This window comes from Condylura cristata, unplaced genomic scaffold, assembly GCF_000260355.1.
Source record: "Condylura cristata isolate star-nosed mole 26May11 unplaced genomic scaffold, ConCri1.0 scaffold00025, whole genome shotgun sequence".
Taxonomy (NCBI): Eukaryota; Metazoa; Chordata; class Mammalia; order Eulipotyphla; family Talpidae; genus Condylura; species Condylura cristata.
Genome location: NW_004567126.1, coordinates 27,498,632 through 27,518,718, shown reverse-complemented (window position 1 = coordinate 27,518,718; position 20,087 = coordinate 27,498,632). Strand labels below are relative to the sequence as shown.

At 48.8% G+C, this 20,087-nt stretch overlaps 1 protein-coding gene across 5 annotated transcripts in view; it reads right to left on the bottom strand.

Moving 5' to 3' along the window:
* Positions 1 to 19,563, bottom strand: part of RANBP3 (RAN binding protein 3) — a 52,900-nt gene extending 33,337 nt beyond the window's left edge. For all 5 annotated transcript variants that reach the window (XM_012729696.1, XM_012729697.1, XM_012729698.1 and 2 more), the window contains exons 1-2: positions 19,483 to 19,563; positions 267 to 322 (exon numbers count right to left, since the gene is read on the bottom strand). In XM_012729696.1, coding sequence (XP_012585150.1) covers positions 267 to 322; positions 19,483 to 19,504 — 78 coding nt within the window. In that variant the 5' untranslated portion in view covers positions 19,505 to 19,563. The remainder of the gene's footprint in view (positions 1 to 266; positions 323 to 19,482) is intronic.
* Positions 19,564 to 20,087: the final 524 nt, after the last annotated feature.

Sequence of the window (20,087 nt, the reverse complement as noted above, 5' to 3'; positions counted from 1 at the left end):
CTGGTTTTCCCAAGGTATGTCGGTATCTCTAAATCAAACCATTAGGGACTGGAAAGAGCTTTCTATCACTGTTTGTTACGGCAGGGTCTACTCACACCCGTTTTACCTCTCACTGAGGGAACCTAAAGCCATTAGACTTCTTTCCTCCAAGCTCAGTATTAAGTTCAAAGGGCAGAAGCATCCTCAGCCACGTGAGCTGGAGAAGAGGCCTCTGGGAGAAACAAGTCTGGGTCATCACATGAAGAGAGAACATGCTGGCCCCTTACCTTTTGTCCTTTCTCCTTCTGAAATACAAAGACAGGCGGAGCAATGGCAGGCTTTTCTGCAAAAAGAAAAATTGGTTTTTTTCCCCCCAACACTACATTCAGACACTAAACAATGCTAATTCGTTTGCAGTAAGTTAACCAAAAACAATTCAAACATAAAACCAGTAACTCCAAAGAAAACAGCATGACTGGGAAACACGATTTGTGCATAGATGTGTGTGGGTGTTCAGTTTGGGAAAATCAATACTTAAATGGTTAGGATCTGAGCACTTTCATGTGCACATGTTATACATCAATACTCAATTCAAACAGGCAGCACCACCCATGGGGGTGAGTGGCAGGGAGGGCTCTAAGCTGCAGGGTGCCTCCCACCATGGCCTTGCAGGAGCCAACTTGGAGAGATCAGGTCTTTATGTGCGTCTCCATGTAAACTGTATTTCGAATGTTACAGACTGATTAGATTTTTCTTGGCTTTATTTTTCAAACTTACAGACTGGCTGGGGCCAGGGAGCACCCTCTGCCCTCAAGGTCATACATTTTGGAGTGTTTACCTCAGACAAATTAGCCCACATTCAACCTAGATCTGTGAGCACCTTTAAAAAAAAAGAATTTAAGGAGGTTCCAAAAGTCTGTGAGTTCATTTCACACAGCTGCTGTTGAAGAAAAAAACCCTCTGAGGTGTTCTGTTCCATGACAGGACCAGTGCGATGGTCCCTATAGTTCTCAGACGAGACCATGCGTCTCCTTCCTGCACAACCAAATCCAGGCTTCTCAACCAGTTGTCACGGCCCACTGCTGGAACAGCAGGTTGCTGAGAGGAGGCCTGGCTGACTCTGGCCCAGGGCGTGAACCCTGTAAGGTGTTCCCAGCTCCCTGGAGCCATCAAGGCCCTGAGGTCAGGGAACTGATGCAAAGCTTGCCAAGTCAGAAATCTGGCCAGCAGCTACCTGGCTTTATTGTCACACAGCCCGCAGGGGTGGCTAGCTGAGGTTAATTGGGAACCTGCACCACCGGCTCTACCCTAGCAGGACTGTTTTGAGGGAGGGGGATGTGGGTCTTGAGTACATGTGTGTGAAGAGTTGGCTCAGTCTGGTCAGAACACCTCCAGGAAGAGGCGGCTACGTGGAGATCTCAAGAAGAGCACAGGAGGCACAGCCTGACAGGGAGCCAGAGAGGCACAGTGGCCAGGTGAGGGACCCGAGGAGGTGTACAAAGGTTAGGGGACAGCTCAGGTTTAAGGAAAGACTGGTCTGGAGCAGGAAGTGATGTGGAGTTAGGAGGCCACAGCAACTGTCCATGATGAAGCTGATGAGGTGGAGACAGGTTTGAGAGAGGGAAGGGACAAGAGGGAGAGGACTAAATGAAGGTGACCACTCTTGATCTTGCTTACTGAAGCCTCACGGCCCCGTGAGTCCTCATGTTGCACAACAGCCCACAGCTAACACTGGGGTAAGTGACTGCAGGAGACCAAAGTGCCACAAGGGAGAAGGGCGAGAGGGGTGCTGCACAAAAGTTAAGCTGCCATCTCCCTGGTTTCTACGCTGCTGCCTAGAAACCTGATGAACAATTGTCCACGTCAGGTAGGCAGTGACAGCAAAGGAATGCAGCAGTGACAGCAAAGGAATGCAGCAGGGCCTCTGGGGACAGCTGTCACTTACCCACATCACATGCTGCATTTTAGCTCACAAGTTCGGCCTGGGCTGTTAGTGTAGGCTCTAGGCTCACTTCTCCATTCAACTCCTGGCCAGCCGCAAACACTGGGGTGCAGCGGAAGGAGCTGGGGTTTTGGCAAGCACAGTATCTCCTGAAACCCAGTGATTTTAGTGAACCACCCCTAGTTCAGATGGCCCAGGGAGGAGAGTGCTACCTGCCCCATTCCTAGGGGACCTGGTGGCATGTGAGTAAGGTCAGGCCAGTGCAGAGTGAGTGCGCTGAGTCTAGCGATTCTGTCGGTGCTATGGGGAATGGGTGCTCTGTGCTGAGGGAGAACCCGGGGATTGCCAGCAGCACATCTCCCTAAGCAACCTTAGGCTGACGTCATCCAACAGGGGCAGAGGGGTTGGAGGAGGCTGAATCCTGGGGGGAATGTTAGAGGTCCTGAGTCCCAGACTTTTCAGTGAGGTCAACAAATGATTTTTGCTTAAGTTAGTCAGCTCAATTTCCATCTCTTGTCTCTGAGAGCATCCAGCCCGAGAGACAGGGCTTTACCCGCAGACCTGGTTGAACACACACACTGATGAAGAAACCCTGGGCTGGTCTCTCTGTGGCATGAAGAAGCTCGCCTTCTCTCCACAAGTATGGCCACCTGACACACTGCACACTCCTGGCTTTATAGTTTGTCTTCATGATTAAGATATCAATTCCAGGAGATCAGGCCCTCGGCCTCGTTCCTCTCACTGTCCCATGGTTGAGACTAGGAGGTGAGGCCCTATAAGGATTCAATAGTATGGGAGGGTGGATAAAAAAGGCACGCTGGAAAATATAGCTGCCAGACTAATAAGGACTAACAAGGGAAACAGAACATCTTGGATGGCAGAAGAAGAGCTTTCTGGTGCTGGGAATTACGTTGGGTGACCTGCAGCTAGCAGAGGTGGCTGCAGGGATTAGTGAACTCTGTGAAGGACAGGACTGTGCAGCAGGATGCCAGGCATGAGCTAGGAGGGGTCCCACGGGATGGAAGAGCAGTTCTGTACTGCAACGAGGCATGCCGCTCAATGTGGGGGAGAGGGAGGATTGTGAATCCAAGCTCTGAAGCAGTCACCTGAGAACCCAATGCCAGTGGGAGTCAAGCAGATCCTCCCTCAATAAGCTGAGGTACCTGTTCTTCACCCACTGGCCTGGTCCAGAACGTCTGTCTCTGAGTCTACTCTCACCTTAAGCCTGGCCTCTGCAGAGTAGCCAGAACCAGTGAGGTGAAATGCACTCTTAAAATCCCGCTGTTGGCCCCCCAGCATCCCATCTTAGGGCCTAAGAGCCTTCTAGCGGGTGAGAGCCCCTCAGGTAACCGTTACTGTGGCACTGGAGAGTTCGCGGTGCACCCCATGCTTCTGGGCTTCGGCTGATTTCGTCCTTCTGCCTGGGTCATTCTCACCTTCTCTCGGGCTGGTATCCTGCCATAGGCCGGGGGGCTGAGTGACCAGGGATGCAGCATCCAAAACAGTTCCCATGCCCCTGCCTGCCTGGTGCATGCTTGATCCCAAATATGTCTGAATGAAATCCCTTCTTGACATGTGTTTATACCAGCCGCTATGTCACCAAGTAAATATTTATTAAGCTCTTATTCTGTGCAAGGCACCATGGGGAAAATGATGAAGAGGAAGCCAGGGTTGAAAAAACTTCAGGGCAAAACCGTCCAAAAGGAGGCGTATGTTGTACATGTGGTCAGTGAGCTATCTACCTGCTCACTGGTGGCAGCTATTCCACAGGAGCAGCACCTCTCTTTTGTTCACCTTTGTGTTTTTAAGATTTATTTATTTATGCACACAAGAACTGGGGTACAGGCGAGAGGTGCAAGGGGTGAGAGGATTCACCAGAGACAGAGTGGGGAGCAGAATAGGCAGATCCACTGAAATACACTGCTGAGGGGAGCAGTGGGGAAACAGGGGAGGTCTGCTGGGCCCTGTGGGTCACTCCCTGGCTGTGCACTGCTTCATAGTGCTGCACTTTACCCCACTGAGCCACCAGAGAGGGTTCTGTTTTGTTCACCTTTGTCTCTCCAGAGCCTCCCAGAGTGCTTCTCATGCAATGGGTGCTCAAAAAACAGTTAAATGAATGAAATGTCACATACCAAAGGCTAGGATAGGGAGGTAAAGAGCCTGGTAACCCAACCTGGGCACTACTGGGACTCCCGCGGACGGCAGATCAAGCACTGTACCACAATACAGCAGAGAATTCCAGCCACTTCTCTACCCCAAAGTGCGAAGCATCACACGCACTTCACTTCCACTTGGCTCCAGTAGGTCCCAGAGACCAAGCCCATCAACTGCAAATTAGTACTGAAGTTACAGAATGACAACACATGTGCTCCACCCCCAAAATGCACGACAAACCACAGATAACTTTTTAATCATTTCATGTCACCAAACTGCTTCTGGTAATGTCACCGAATAAGCATGTTTGTTCAGCTGCCTGAAACCCAAGGTTGGGGAGTGAAGAGGAGCCAGAGGCAAGGAACCCTCTATGACATCCCTTTTCTTCCAAGAAGGAAGGGAAAACCCCTACCACAGATTTTAAGAAACCCAGGCTACCGGACGGACCTAAAATAGTAAAATGCTAATCAAATGTAGACTGCTTGGATCCAGATTCTGTTAGTCAAGTGTTTTTCAGTCCTGTGAAAGGCTCCCGGATCAAACTCATTTGTGAAGAAGCAGCCTGCCTAAACATGGCTCCACAGCTCAGCATACTAACGGCCGGTGCCACCGAATGCTCAGCAGTAAAGACCAAGGCAGTCCTCCTTCCTGTGAACACCTGTGCGGTGTGGGCCTGTCTGTAGGCTGGGCCAACGCTGGTATGCAAAGAGGGCTGGAACTCAGAGGCCCCAAAGCACCTCCAACACCCCCCTGCGCTTGAGGTGGCAGGGATTCTACTGTCTGGGATGTGCACGGTGCGCGGCTGCCCTACAGCTCTCCCAGGCTCTGTGGCCAAATTCCAGGCGGCTACCACCCCAGGAGCACTGGCCCTGCCCCTCCTCAGTCTGGGTCCAACAACGACTGCAGGTGGCTACCATAATCGGAGCCAAGGACAGGCCTTGTCTCCCACAATACTCCAGATAACAGAATGCCCTGGCCTGACGCTGAAAGGAGTGAGTTGCTGACGACATCTCGGCTCACAATGCCACACTCCTTCCTGGTCCCTTGGTCACCCTCATCCCCATCCCCCCAGATTCAGAGGCAAAATGAGACAGTTCAGCTATAACCCCCCAAGGACAGAATTTGTGTCCTGAATCCAGTCCAGGTGATGAGCACAGACGCAAGCCTGAAAGTGAAAGGGCTGCAGATCTCGGCTCTCATTCCAAACTTGCCAGATGTCTGGGAGCCTCTGCACAGCCCAACCCCCAGAGGAACTGCCCACATGGTGGTGACTGTCAGGGCACTCTGCCCACCCTGTGGAGTCTGCAAATCAAGCCTTCAGCTGCACCTCTTGCTTTTAGAGATTCAATCACAGCATTCACTTGGCAATAACAAACATCAGCAATTTCACACAAGCGCCTATGTGCACCAGGCATCTGCTGGCCTCTAGATGCACAGGGTCATGGAGAAACACATCCCCTTGCTGCCAGGAGCTGACATCAAACTTCAGCTGAACATAACAATGTAGGGGAAACACAGAAGCTGGGGCACCCAAACTGGTAAGGCTTAAAAAGGATGGATGAGGAAAGTGCCACTAAGGTGTAAGGAAGAGAAGTACTTTAGCCAGGTGACATGGGGAGGGGAAGAGAGGGACCAGGCAGCAGAAAGGAGCGTGGAGGGACTCAAGCAGACCAGAGTGGAACCTGCTCTGTGTCTAGTACTTTCCTAAAGTTGGCAGCACATCAGAGAACTCCAGAGCCTCGAGGACAGATGGGGAAACCGACCTCCCCAGCATAGGGCAATGGCAATGGAGGGTGGCATGTGCCTCACCCTTAGCTGGGTCCAGTGCTTGGAAATTCACACACTCACGATCCAGTGTAGAAGCTCATGGAAGACCTGCAACAACCTCTCTCTCTCTCAGAAATGAGCCAAAAACACACATGCATGGTCCAGTGTAGAAGCTCATAGAAGGCCTGCAACAATCTCACACTCTCTCTCTCTCTCTCTCTCTCTCTCTTGAGAAAATGAGCCAAAAACTGTTCCAAAGAAGGTGAGGGTTGCAGTGGAGGGTGGTCTTCGGGGACACAAAAAACGTCCTCAGATGGCTTGGGTATGTGCTTGGGAAATCCCAAAAGTCCACAATCTGGGGTATGGTCACATGTTGCTTAATAATGGGGCCATGTTCTGAGAAATTGTGGTCCAATGACTTTGTTTTATATACACCAAAAAGCATAATTACACCATTCTGGAGGGAACAGCTACCACACACCTCACTTGTATATAAGGACCAGCCATCATGTATGTGTTTTGTTGTTGACCTAATACTGATAAAGCAGGACTACATGATGTCTCTGTAAATCCAAGGGCCCAGAACTACCTCCTCAAATAGCGGGTAGGGAGAGTCAAACAGCCATAGAGTTGAGAGAATAAGACAGCCGGCTTCCCTGTACCACCACTAGATGGCAGGCCAGGGACAGGACTCAAGGGTCTGTTCTGCTCAGAGACTAGTGGCAAAACCCTTGAAACAAAATAACTTATATGTCTACTTCAGAAGCAGCAAGGAAGGGGCTGGAAAGGAACCCTGCAAGAATGTCTTGTCCCAAAGACAGTTTAACAAGCTAGAAGAGTACCCTGGGATAGGGTGGGAGTGGCAGCTGTCCAGCCGTGCTGGAAGGAGGGCAAGGAGCTGGCCAAGGCCCTGGCGGTGGGAGAGCTTAAGTGTTCTCCAGCATAACAGAGGCCTTGGGATCCTGTCTTTGGACGTCTTCCAGCCTCTGCCACGGTAGTCTCAGCCAGGAGACGCCCCAGTGGGGTTTCACACAGCCATGAGATGGTTTCATACATGGACCAGCAGTCACATTTATGGACCAGGCAGGTGCTCATGCTTCATCAGCATCACCTCCCTGAATATTTGCATCAACCTCAGGAGCTAGGTTATACCAGTACCCCCATTTTACAGAAAAGGAAGCAGAGACTCAGAGTGGGCAAGTGGCTTGTCGAAGGCAGGTATGGATCCACACTGAATCTGAGCCACCCTGCTCTCCATCACCACAAGTACAAAAGGGAGAAGTGAAGCCTTGGAGCTGAAACAAAGCGTCTTTTGAGAAGTAGCATCAGGGATAAAGCAGCTGTCAGGTGACATTCCAGACAAACATCTATGGAAGAGCACAAAGGACACTTAGAGGGCAAGTGATGAGTTCTGAGGTGGGCCCAGCTTTCAACAAATCACATGATTAGCTCCTCCGACAAGTGTGCAATTAAGCCCACAGCAAATCCTAAGGGCCTTTAGGAAAGAAATCAAGAACATTCCAAGATGCACACTTGACAGCCAAACAAGTTGTGTTCTGTCTTCACCTGTCAAATGCTGAACCATGTGATGCTTTGCATAACACATCTGCAAGCTAAGCCACAAACACACACATTCTCTCCACTCTCCCCAACCCCCTTCACATAAAGTTTCCATCTTCTTGTTGTGGAGGGAGCAGTGTCCATAGATACTTTAGGCAGCCTGCCCTGGACCAAGCTTTGCTCACACACCCCAATCATGGCTGCAGCCAAACCTAAACCAAACAGAAGAAAATATGCAGACTACGGAAAACACACAGATAAGGGAATCTGTTATACTTTTGCCTATTCTGTTTATTCCCTTCCTAAATGATGGCTCAAATACCTGCCAAGAAAGAGACCCCCATTTGGAAAACCAAATGGAAAACCATTTGGAATTCTTGGCCAAAAATGTCAGCACGGTACTCATATAAAATGAATTTTAATCCAGGGATGATGTGTCTTAATCTTATCTGTGCAGAAAATGTGGAAAGTATCTTGCCAACACAAATACTAGCTCATTAATACGTAACAACTGCTTTAATCCTGGGACACTTACTGTCTCAACCCTCCAAGTAATTTCTTTCCTCAGGAATTATTATAAACAGTTCTGGGCAACAACATAAAGGTAAATTTGTCACTGGTGTGTCAACTCTGTTCACAAACTAGTTCTGTGGTGAAGAATGGAACAGAACTCATTCATGCTGTCGCTAGGTGATGCTTCCCTTGGTCTTATGGCACAGCATGTTTGGGGCAGACCAGTGATTCAGGGTAGTGGGCCTCTAGACAGCCAGACTCTCTTTTCAGTCCTCATATAGATTTTTCCTGGCATTATGGAGATTACAGGGTCCATATTTCTGGAGATGATGGCATCTTTTATTTTATGTACTTTGTCTTGGAATGCGCCTTATCCTGCCATTACCTTTACCTATTGAAATCCAAGCTCCTTGCAATGCTTGGAACCCAATACTTCTAACAGCAGGAAGAACAATATGCAACTTAACATTTATTGAAAAGCTATACTAGATCCCATGGGAGACGCTTTACATAACCGGTCTCATTTAAAGTTACTACGGCCCCTATGACCTAGCTATTATTTATCATATCTGATTGGCAAACAGAGAAGACCTTGCCCGAGAAGTCACAAAACTGGTAAGTGGCAGAAGTTGGGTGAGGACGCAAAGCCTAATTTCTGAGCTGAGTGCTTCACGTTCTCTCAAGACCTGTTAGGGCCAAGTGAATTCTACCCTCTTTACTTATGTACGTTTCAATTCAGCAGTAAAACCCTCCTGCCTCCTACACCCCATCCCACTCACCCAGGCTATACACTGCTGGTGGTAGATCCTGGACTTGGGCACTTTCATGCCTTGATTCCAATAGAAACCTCATAACTTATTAAATACAAAATCATCAACTTCACCAAACACTACTGAGAAATTCAGTGATCTAATTTTGACAGTACTTTCCAATTACGCCACTAGATGGCATGACTCGAGCACGCTTGAAGTAAAGTAAAAGTGGCTGAAGATTGGGGAGCAGGGGAACGAGGAAGTTCTAGTTGAGAGCAGAGATTCCTTCACAGGAAGGAACGTCTAAGGACTGCAGAACTTCTGCTGAGAGTGTGGATGAAATTAAGAAATGCTAACTCTGGTTTTGTGTTCAAGTCAGTCTTACCCACTTTTGGCGAGGCTCCTGAGCAAGTAAACTTAACTGTCTCGTAGACTGTCCTGTTTGTTCAACAGACATGGTACTATACACCCCAGGTAGTTTTGCGAAGGACCGATTAAATGGTGTATATAAAGTGCTTGGGAAGTGGTTAAGTATGCAATGTGAAATCCACATTTGGCATTACTTTTGCAAATCTACCTATACCTAGAAGACTGCAAATATCTTGATGACACTGTATCATCAAGAGGCCTAGGACTCAAGGACAGCTGCCGCCCCCCAGATCTCCAATAATGGTAAATGTCTCACAGTCTGCCCTCTTTCAAGAGTTGCCTAGATGCCAGGATATTCAGCACAAATGTCCAGTTGCTCAGACTCCGGAGTGGTCCTGAGGTGAGAGCTCACAGAAGGCCAACTGGCCAGGCCTTGCTCACCATAGCACAATTTACTTGGCACTGAAGACAGAATGAAAGGTCAGCAAGGCCACAGCTCTTCAGAGAAAAGAAACAAGCACATAGATGCACGCTCAGATGACTGGATGAGTTGGAGACAGGAGCTATAAGGAAGACACAGCAGGGCAGTGGGGACGGCGGATGGGGAGAACTAAGGGCGAGAACTGGCTACAGTCCCTCTAAGGTGTCATCTGAATCTCAGGCACAGGAAGGAGAACAACTCAGTCAGAGGTATCCAGGAGTGAAAGTCCTCAGAATAGAAAGAGAATGGAAGCCACCGTGACTGGAGAGTTTCTGCAGGAAGACAGCGGGTGTTGTGACAAGGAGTCAGGGTCTAACCTAACGGGAGTTGCATCATCACCTGGCACAATCACCCTGGCACAATCCTCAAATGACTCTCTGCATTTTTAGCTTAGAACATTTTTGTACTAAAATACTGAGGAAGATTACCTTGGGAGTGGCAAGGAGGCAGAACAGATGCAAGGGGAACCAGTGAGGAGCCTTCAGGAGCCATCCAGGTAAGAAGTGGTGGTCATGACAGTGACTCAGGCTCACTTCTGGCCTTGACGATGGGGCAAAATGGATGGAGGCTAAACAATGTGAGACAAGACTCTGCTCTGCCCTAATCATGAGACGATGAAGATGACAAAAGGAGGGCGTGGAAAGAAGTCTTGCTCACTCAATGGCAGATGCTGTCAGCTAAAAGACAACAGAACTCCAGAAGCAGCAGGCCCCCAACTGTGCTGAGGCAGACCAAGACCCTGAACTCTTAGCTCCTTGAAAGCCACCACCATGAACACTATGAAACATCTCTTCTTTTTAAAATTTTATTTATTTATGCACACAAGAACTGGCATAAAGGCCAGAGGTGCAGGGGGTGAGAGGACTCATCAGAGACAAGAGTAGGGAGCAGAACAGGCAAACTGAAACACACTGCTGAGAGGAGCAGCGGTCCCGTCAGGAGAGGTCTGCCATACCATGTGGGTCAGCTTCCTGGCTGGGAATTGAACTTGTGCTACTGTGGCTTTGGATAGCTTCATAGTGCTGTGCTTTAACTTGTTGCGCCACGAGGGAGGGCCCTATAAAACATCTATTCTCTGGCCCTCCCTGGTGGTGCAGTAGATTGGAGCACTGCATTGCAAAGCCAAGCCAAGTACGAGTTCAATGTTCGCCCTGGAGGTGGCCCACATGGCACAGCAGACCTCTCCTGTCTTGCCCGCTGCTCCCCTCAGCAGTGTACTTCATCAATCTGCCTGTTCTGCTCCCCACTCTGTCTCTGGTGAAACCTCTCACTGCCCCTGCACCTCTGGCCTGTACCCATTTCTGTATGCATAAATAAATAAAATCGTAAAAAAAAAAAAATCCCTATCTCTTCTCCTTTGAACAAAAGGTAGCCAGCCTGTTTTCTCACTTTCCCTACCCAAGAAAGCCGAATTCTAAACAATTGATTCTCCACTCCTGTTCTGCTGCTACAGATGCAATGAGGCATTAATCTGGGGTCAGCAAATCCCTGAAATTCTTTGTAGCAAACCTGGGCAAGTTTAATTTTGAAAAATCATTTAAACTTCCTAAGACAAGGTATGCCTTCTAAACAAGTGCAAGGAGGGACTTTTGTCTCTGTTGCTTCCTATTTGTCTGGAGAGTGACTGCAAATGTGGTGCCCCTCATAGGTCATTTTTAGAAAAACTGCTCTTCAGGGCCACGCAATTGGCTACTGGAAAGGACAGCATGAACTAGACTCACTGGCTGAAGAAGTATGCTTATACAGGCTGACTTCCTGCTGACATGATCTTGACCTTCAGCCCCCATGAAATGGAATGGCTCAGGTTTGGAGCATCTCTGAAGGTTCTTCCCAGCTCTGACATTCTGTCAGGTTCTCACCTTGGATTTGAGTGCTGAAGGCTGTAGGAAACAGTACTCCTCTTCTAACAGACATAAAGTCCGTGAAGCATACTTAGCTGCCAAGAGGCCATAACCAGAAAAAGCAGATTAGGAAGGTGAGCCTTAAGCTCCAGTGGCAAATAATTTAGTCCTGGATAGTTGGATGTAATCTTATAGAATAGTAGTTGTCACCAGGGGGTGATCTGCATCTCCACACCCCTCCCCCACAACCCCAGTCACGATAGGGGAGAAGGTTGCTATTGGCATCTAGTGGATGGAGACCAGGGATGCTGATCGATATACCCTATGAACAGATACCCTGTGGCACAGTGTACAGGACAGTCCTCCAGTCATGAAGAATGATCCAATTCCCATGTCAACTTTGCTGAGGTTGAGAGATCCCACATTAACTTGGAAAACACCAGAATAAATCCACAGTGGGTTAGACGGTATAACCAGAGCGACCCACCCCTTCCCTACCCTATTTCCTCTCTCCCTCTCAATTCGGTGTATGTATTTTCTTTAAGATTTATTTATTTATGCATATGACAACTGGGGTACAGGCCAGAGGTGGAGGGGTTAAGAGGTTTCGCCAGAGGTAGAGTGGAAAGCAGAACAGACAGATGTATTAAAATACACTGCTGAGGGGAGCAGCGGGGAGACAGAAGAGGACTGCTGTGCCATGTAGGTCAGCTCCCTGGCTGGGGATCAGACTCACGCTGCAGTGGCCTTGGACAACTTCACACTGCTGTGCTTTAACACGATGCACCACCAGGAAGGGCCCCAGTGAGAGGAAATGAGAGCAAATATCCTACGACCTCAGTAGATCAAATGGTTATGGGCCACAGGTCCTCCTGGGCATCGACAGAATCCCTGTCTCAAACAGGGGCAATTCTGCTCAAGGGGAGACCTGACCATGTCTCAACTGGGGGTAGATGGGGGCCACTGTCATTGTGTGGACAGAGGTCAGGGATGCTGGAAAACATCCTACAAGGCACAAGACAGCCACCACCAGCCTCAAAGCAATAATGCTGAACTATCACTGTACCCCCAAAAGAGCTTTTCTCTACCCAAGCATCCAATTAGGAGAATAATAGCTAGTTATAACTGACATATATCCACAGGCAACATCTATTTCCTCTGGCACAAGCCTCACGTTTGTTTACTATCACTCCTATTCTATAGATGCTGGAACTGTGGTCATACAACTTGCCAACATCCTGGGAGAAGACATAAATCAAAGATAGTCAATCCAGACACTTCTGATTGTGCCACAAATTGTCAACCTCAAGGTTGACAGCGAAAAACCTATGCAAATGTCACTAAGGCCCCACTAAGGGCCCCCTCACTGGGGTTCTGCTGACACATGCTAGCACCAGCCCTCCGTTCCGTCCTTGAAAACTACTGAGGATCTGCAAAAGCACTTTAAATGTGGGCTACAGCCATGGAGACAGTGTATCAGAGAATCAAACTAAGGAAATGCCAAAACATTAGTTTAAGACAACAGTTAGTAAAGGTTATCTAAGTATTATTTTGATGAAAAATAACTTTCTGAAAACAAAAATAAATTAGTTAAAAGAATGCTGTTGTTTTAAGTTTTGACAAATCTCTTTAAAGTCTAAGTTAACAGAAGATAAGTAGGTTGATCTTCTTGAGTTCATCTAGAAAACTATTATAACTTCTGGGGAAACTACTGTCCATTCCCAAAAGAAGAGTGAAAGGGCAAATATGTCTTTATACTGTTACAGAAATAGTTTTGAGCTCACAACCCCTTAAAAACTCCCGGAGACGGCCCTCCCTGGTGGCGCAGCGGGTTAAAGCACACCACTAAGAAGCTAAAGCCACTTCCACATGAGTTCGATTCCCGCCTGCCCCGGAGGTGACCACATGGCGCGGCAGACCTCTCCTGACCCGCCCGCTGCTCCCCTCAGCAGTGTACTTCATGGATCTGCCTGTCCTGCTCCCCACTCTGTCTCTGGTGAGTCCTCTCACTCTTTGCATCTCTGGCCTGTACCCCAACTCTGTATGAATAAATAAATCTTTAAAAAAAAAAAAAAAAAACTCCCGGAGACCTAGGCCATTTTAGAGAAACCCTGCCATATGCTTCTCTGGGTACTTGCCTTCTGGGACACTGAATCTTGAATTAATCACAACCCATTTGGAGTCTCTGTTGAGGTCCTAGGCTAAAGAACACCCTGAGTTCAGAAAACCCTTGTCTGTGAGATGGTGTACAGAGGGTAAAAACCCAAATGTCAGGACCTCCCTGGCAGTGCCACAGGTTAAAGCACAGCACTACAAAGGTAGCCACAGCTTCAGCATGAGTTCTATCCCAGCCAGGGAGGTGTGACCCCAGGGCACAGCAGATCTCTCCTGTCTCACCACTGCTCCCCTCGGCAATGTACTTCATCAACCTGCCTGTTCTGCTCCCCACTTTGTCTCTGGTGAATCCTCTCATTGCCCCTGTACCTCTGGCCTACCCCAGTTCTGTGTACATAAATAAATCTTTAAAAAAACAAACAAACAAACAAACAAAAAAAAAACCCCCAAATGTCAACAAAGGTCAAGGAGGCACCTGAAAAAGACAAACGTGGGCCAGGTCCCAGTCAACCTGGGGGAGACTGGAGTATCTAGGGGAGCAGAGAGCCCATCTCACAGCAGCAGCTGTCCCATTATCCTGGCTCGGCCTCACTGTGTAGGAACGCAGGCTGAGACTGGTTCCTGGTTTTCAAAAGAAATCAGAAACTTGGATTAGTTTCACCCCTTAAATCTCAGATTTCTTAAGTGTTGACTTCTAATTAAAAACAGAGACCTAAACAGGCCAAATAAAAATGCCTGTTTGTCCTTCAAACAAGTTTTCAACCTCTCCCTGTGGTTTTCAACTCTGGCTTCATGTCATAAAACATCTGGGGGCCTTTTGAAAGCTGTAGACACCTGGACCTCCTGCAACAATCCCCAGTGTCGAGGCCCAGGCTCTTTCCTCAGCCTTGAACAAGTGTGAACAGCAATCAGGACTGGGCTGGTGGTGCTATCCGAATAGGGCTGAGCACCAAGACCACCGCAGTGACGCACACTGGTCATGGTGGGCTTCACTGTGAAGCCCTAGGCTGTGCAATTTTATATGAAATAGTGCAGAGTCACACTGCTGACTTCACTGGGGTCACGGGAAGGTCACTGCATAGGTGGCAAAAACAAATCCCCTTCGACTAAACCAAAGAAATCCTGCTGCTTGCTGGCAGCGTATTAGATCCAGCGTATGACGCAAACCCATTTGCCTTACCACTGCTCAAAGTACCATGGAGAGCTACCAAAGCGCACCAAATCAGCACCAACCTGCAGTTCTTGTGACATGAGAAAGACCCCTCTATTGCCCTCTCATGCATCTACTGCTTCTTAAATAGCACTCACCTCCCACTGAAGCCTGGCCTGTTCTGTGCCTGAACTCACTCATGAGGCTAGAATTCAACCCATACCCAAAACACTGTCTTTGCCACCTCAAACACATTCTATGCTCGAAGTTCACCCTATTTCTGTTGTGTCCACTCAATGCGATTCCCTCTGTGTATAAGCACATACCCTGACTAGCCTTAATATCCAGTGATTGTGTGGGAGTAACAGGATTGCTGGGTAATTTCATTTTCCACTTAACGGAGAAGCAAGCTGAAGACGTGGTAGAGAAATTTTGTAGAGCTCTTTTAAGTTTTTCCATCTATACACAAGATCTTGGGCAGAACTTGGTCTTTCTTTCAAACTAGATTTTGTGGCCTTTGTGCTATCATGACATCCCTCAGCTACCATAAAATAAGGTCCCACCTGCTATAGATTTAAGAAGAGCTGGAGAGTTGATTATGCACATTCAAACAAACCCTAGAGTTAATTTTTACCATAACTTCATGAAAAAGATTTCAAACTGTTGTTCCTCATGTATCTAAAATATTTAATTCAGGCAGGGGAAGGGGGTGAAAAGAATCAAGGGAACTGATGATTCCAAACTGTCTGAGTTCTAGTTCACCAATGGAAAATTCAGCTGTACCTTATCCTCTCAGGAAATAAGTTTTCAATCAACTAGTAAGGTAAAAACCGAGAAAAGTCAAACCACTTGATTTCTAGCGTGACACTTGGTCAGGCTACCTCAGGAGTAGCTACCTCTCCACCAGTAGGTACCTCAGGCTACCTCTCCACCAGGAGTTTGCCCACCAGTGAACACTGGCCCTGTCTGGAGATAGGTGTGATGACGGTAGTGGGAGGGTACTACTGACACCTAGTGGGGAGAGATGCGGGGAGCCGTCGGGGAGCCGCAGAGGGGCATCCTCCAGTGCACAGTGAATTAAACGGTCCCTAAGGTCTACAGCCTAAGGTCTACAGCATAGGGACTGAGAAATTCTGAGCTAGATGGCTGTACCTCGAAAGGCAAGCCAGAGCTCAAGAGGGCTGATGGCCCATTTCTTGTTGGGTTCCCATCACTGGCTCAACCAAGATCCACCTCGTTTGTGGGAAATAAACACCTGCATGACTAGACTCCCCTCTTTATGCTGAGCATTAAGGTCCCCCTGCAGACTGCGTGCTGAAATAGGTGATAATTTACATACCTAATCTACCTAATTCTCAGAGCAATCATGAGATAGGTGTGGTCATCATTACCCCCATTTACTGGTGGGAAACTGAAATTCCCATTTAAGAAAATTTACTAAAAGTCAGACAGTAAGCAGCAAAATCAAAACACAAGCTCAGTTTTCTAGATGTCCCTACCCTGGTGCATTCTGCAATGTCTGAAACTGTTCTGGCTGTCACAAGCCCTCCATTAGGGGTATGTGGAGGGGAAGTGATCTCCTGGCATCTAGTGGTCCTGCCAAGGATGCGAATACACTACTAAAAATCCTGCGATGCTCTTTGGCCCAGAATGGGAATTGGGCCAAAGATGAAAACCTCACTTTATATATCTCTCGGGCTGCTGTCATCCAAGTTCACAGAAATCATGTGTGTGGTATGTCTTCATATTTGGAACTTGAATTCAAGATTTCCTTTAGCTCAAATACACTCTGCTTATCTTCTTCCTACTCTTTATGAGGGACAAAAATCCTGATGTCTGTCAACAATGAGTGGTAAGAGTGACCATCCTTAGGCACAAGTCACTCACGCATGTGCATGTGCACATGCACTTTCTCGCCCCTGGCTCCTAGGAGAGGCACTCTGACTGGACTTTTGAAGTCGGGAACTGCAGGACAATGAAGTAAGGGAGTAGCTATGGCCAACCCTCAAGAGGTCGCCATGGCAACAAGGGCCAACAAAATGCTGTATTGAGAATACAATTGAAAACGTTTCTTGGTACACAAGCACGGAATGCCTAACCTGTACTACCCCAGTATTTATCAACAGCGCCTGCGCTGCTTTTTAACTGTGGAGCTGCCTAGAGCCACCTAACACCTCACAGAACGGTGTGATAGGTGCGGACTGCGCACTTGTGGTTTCGAGAAAGCTTATTCTTTGACAAGCTTATTCTGATGCCTTCCTTACTGGGTAGACAACCTTTGCCTCACACTCAACCACTGCCTTAGACTCATTCAGGTGACAACTGCCAAGAGAAGAGAGACAGAGGGTGATGTGAGCCTTGAGCAGCTTAGGAGCCCAGTCTGCAGAGAGACACTGTGTGTGGTTGTCCCTAAAGTTTCAAAATGCATAGACAAGGCAGTCTTAGTTTACACAGCAGATATTAAACATCTTAGTGGCTGTTCAAGCCACAAGTAGAAATGGAGTTGAGAAAAAAGTAACAACAAATTAAAGAATGGCAGACATGTGAGGCAAGGCCACTGAAATTTGACTTCCTGAGGACAACCACACCAGAACTAGAAACAGACAAAAGTACTAGGTGAGTGTGGCAGCTGGTAAGCAAAAACATTCCATTTCTCTATCTTACACATATCCGTTCCAATATGCAATTTACAGTTAGTGGCTCATATGCTGGAAAGGGTATCCCTGGAAACAGGAACACATTTTCTCTTTGTGCTCAGAGGTACACCTCACTGATTGATTTAACAAACATTTCTTGGATGCCTACTCTGTTCTAGGTAGCGTTCTAGGTGTAAGGAATCCATCAGTGATCATGACAGATAAATCCTTGCCTTCCTAGTGAAGGGGCAAACAAACCAGTAAAACCCAGCATGCCAGATGGAGACAAGTCAGCTGTGTAACATAAAAGAGGGAGACAGGAGGTACAAATACAATTTAAAATAGATGGCCAGAGACATTCTCTATAACAATGTACCATTTAAATAAACACCTGAAGGTGAAGGAGCAAGTACAAGAATACCTGGGGGAAGAGTATTTAAGGCAGAGGAACCAGGAGGTCCAAAGGAGACAGCATATGGACCATTCCAGGGATACTGAGAACGAAAGGGTGAGTCAGGAGGAGAGGTGGGCGAAAGGGACAGAGAGGTGCACAAGGCACCACCCTGGCTTCCGAGCTGTTGTTAAATGGCTAACAGTGGCAGTATTAAGTGTTGAGAAGTGGTCACACTCTGGAAATATTTCTAAATGACAGAACTTCCTGTGTGTGAGAGAAAGAGGAGTCAAGGATTTGGGGCCCGAGAATTCAAAGAATGAACTTGCCATTTACCACAATGGAAAAAAGACCATGGTTGGGGCAGGTAGTTTGAGGAAAAAGGGTTTCTGTTTTGGATGCACAGCTCAGGTGCCTACCAGACATTCAAATAGAGGTAGCAACTATGTTGGAAGTGGGTCTTGAGTTCAAGAAACTAAATGAGCTGGAGATGAAAAGCAGTATCACAATGATTCGTAGTTAGTCCTTCTGCCTTTAACTGGATCTTATGAACTAGAATGCCTCAACCCTCTGGGACTCTCTTATAACAGAGAAGTGGCATGTAATGGCCAAAAGACCACCTGATTCTCATTCCTGCTCCTGACTAGCTGTGTGACTTGTCTTGAATAAGCAACTTAACCATTCTGAGTCTGTTTCCTCACCGAGAGAAGGGGGCTAACAGGACTCCTGAAGCTTTTGTGAGGCATTATTACCCAGATAACATTCGCAGAGACTTTAGACATTACCTGCTACCACCCCAAATGCACCACCAGGACAATCATTCATTATCATTCATGCATTAGGGTAGCTCAATCCGAAACCTCAGACCTGCCTCCTACAGCTGGAGCATGGAATGGGGACCTGAGGCCAGACAGGTAGATAGCTTGCCCGGAATTTTGCACTTAGAAACGGAAGGAGCTAAAAATAGGCCTGGGAAGTTAAGAAGCAATAGACTATCAACACCACTGTTGATTTAAGCAGACATCAGTTTACTGAGTGCTTCTCTGAGAGCTTAGGAACTGTAACCTTGTCAAAAACGCTCAGGTGGGATATCAGTGACCCACAGAGAAGGGAATAACATATTCCCTGTCGGCCTCGCTGTCTGTTAGTTCAACAAAAAAAAAAGACCAAAAGCAGCCAGGGATTTCAGCAGCCCACATCCTGCAGCGCGGCTGAAATGACGGGAGATGATCAGACCGCCACGAAGGAGCCGGGGAACAGGCGGGAATGGGGGGTGGGGGTGGGCCCGAGGTCAGGGCGGAGGCTGGGGGTTTGTGAAAACAGACAGGGCGTCCTCGGCGTGGGGAAAGCCTGAGGAGAATGAGGACCCCACAGGATTAGGGGGTGGCTCGGCTGGGTAGGCAGGAGGGAGAGAGGGCAAGACCGGGTCTCCCAGAACGAGGGGGCGGGGAGGGAGCGAGGCGCACTCCGGCCCACGACCAGGCCCTAAGGTCTATTTACATCCGAAGCCCAGGCATTCAGACCGCGCCTCCTACCCCCTTCCACTCCCGACCTGGCCTGCGAAGCGGAAGAGCCTGAAGGCCGCGGTGCCAGCGGTCTCCCAGGCTCTCGGGTCGGACTGTGGCAGGGCTGGGACTGCCGGGAGTGAAGGGGCCAGTGAACCCGGCCCGAGGGGACGCAATGGGGGGCGGCTGCGGGGCCCGCCGGGTCGCTCTCCCGAAGCTGACGGGACGTCCGGACCCCGCGCCGCCCACCCATCAGGTCTGTGAGCCCTGAGCCTCCCGCCGCCCGTCCCCTGACTGCCAGCTGGCCCCCGACGGCGCCTCCCCTACCTTCGTTCGCCAGGTCCGCCATTTTACTTCCTTAAGCCCTCCCACAAGGCTCCGCGCCGGCCCGGGCTCGCCTGCTTTCGGCCAGAAACTCCCCGCGCGTGCGCACTTCCCAAGCCGACTCCGAGAGAGGCAAGCAGTTTGCGCCTGCGCGCTGAGCCCGACTTGAAGTCGAACTCGGGATCGCCGTCCAGACCTGACCAAACTCCGAGCATGCGCCTGCGCACTCACAGCCCCCGCCTCCTTTTCCCGCCGCACGAAGGGGCGCGGGCAAAGTGGACGCATGCGCAACAGGCGTCGCGCGGCTGGCTGCGCGGGAGCCAACTTTCTGTGAGATTCCGCGGCTGGAAGCGGGTCTTGACGCCCCTATTTTACGCTTTTTCCTCGGAAGTGGCCCACTGTGTGTGTGTGTGTGTGTGTGTGTGTGTGTGTGTGCGCGTGTCAGCCATCGAACGAGATCTCCTAGGTATATCCCCGAGTCTGACTGGGGGCTTTCCTCACGAAGCCCCTAGGCGTGAGGGAGAAATCTGAGGGGAAGACCTGTGGAAAGCCCGTCACGTTGTGCCTCAGTTTTCCCTTCTGAGAGTCCAGTGTGTTCGGCAGACCCT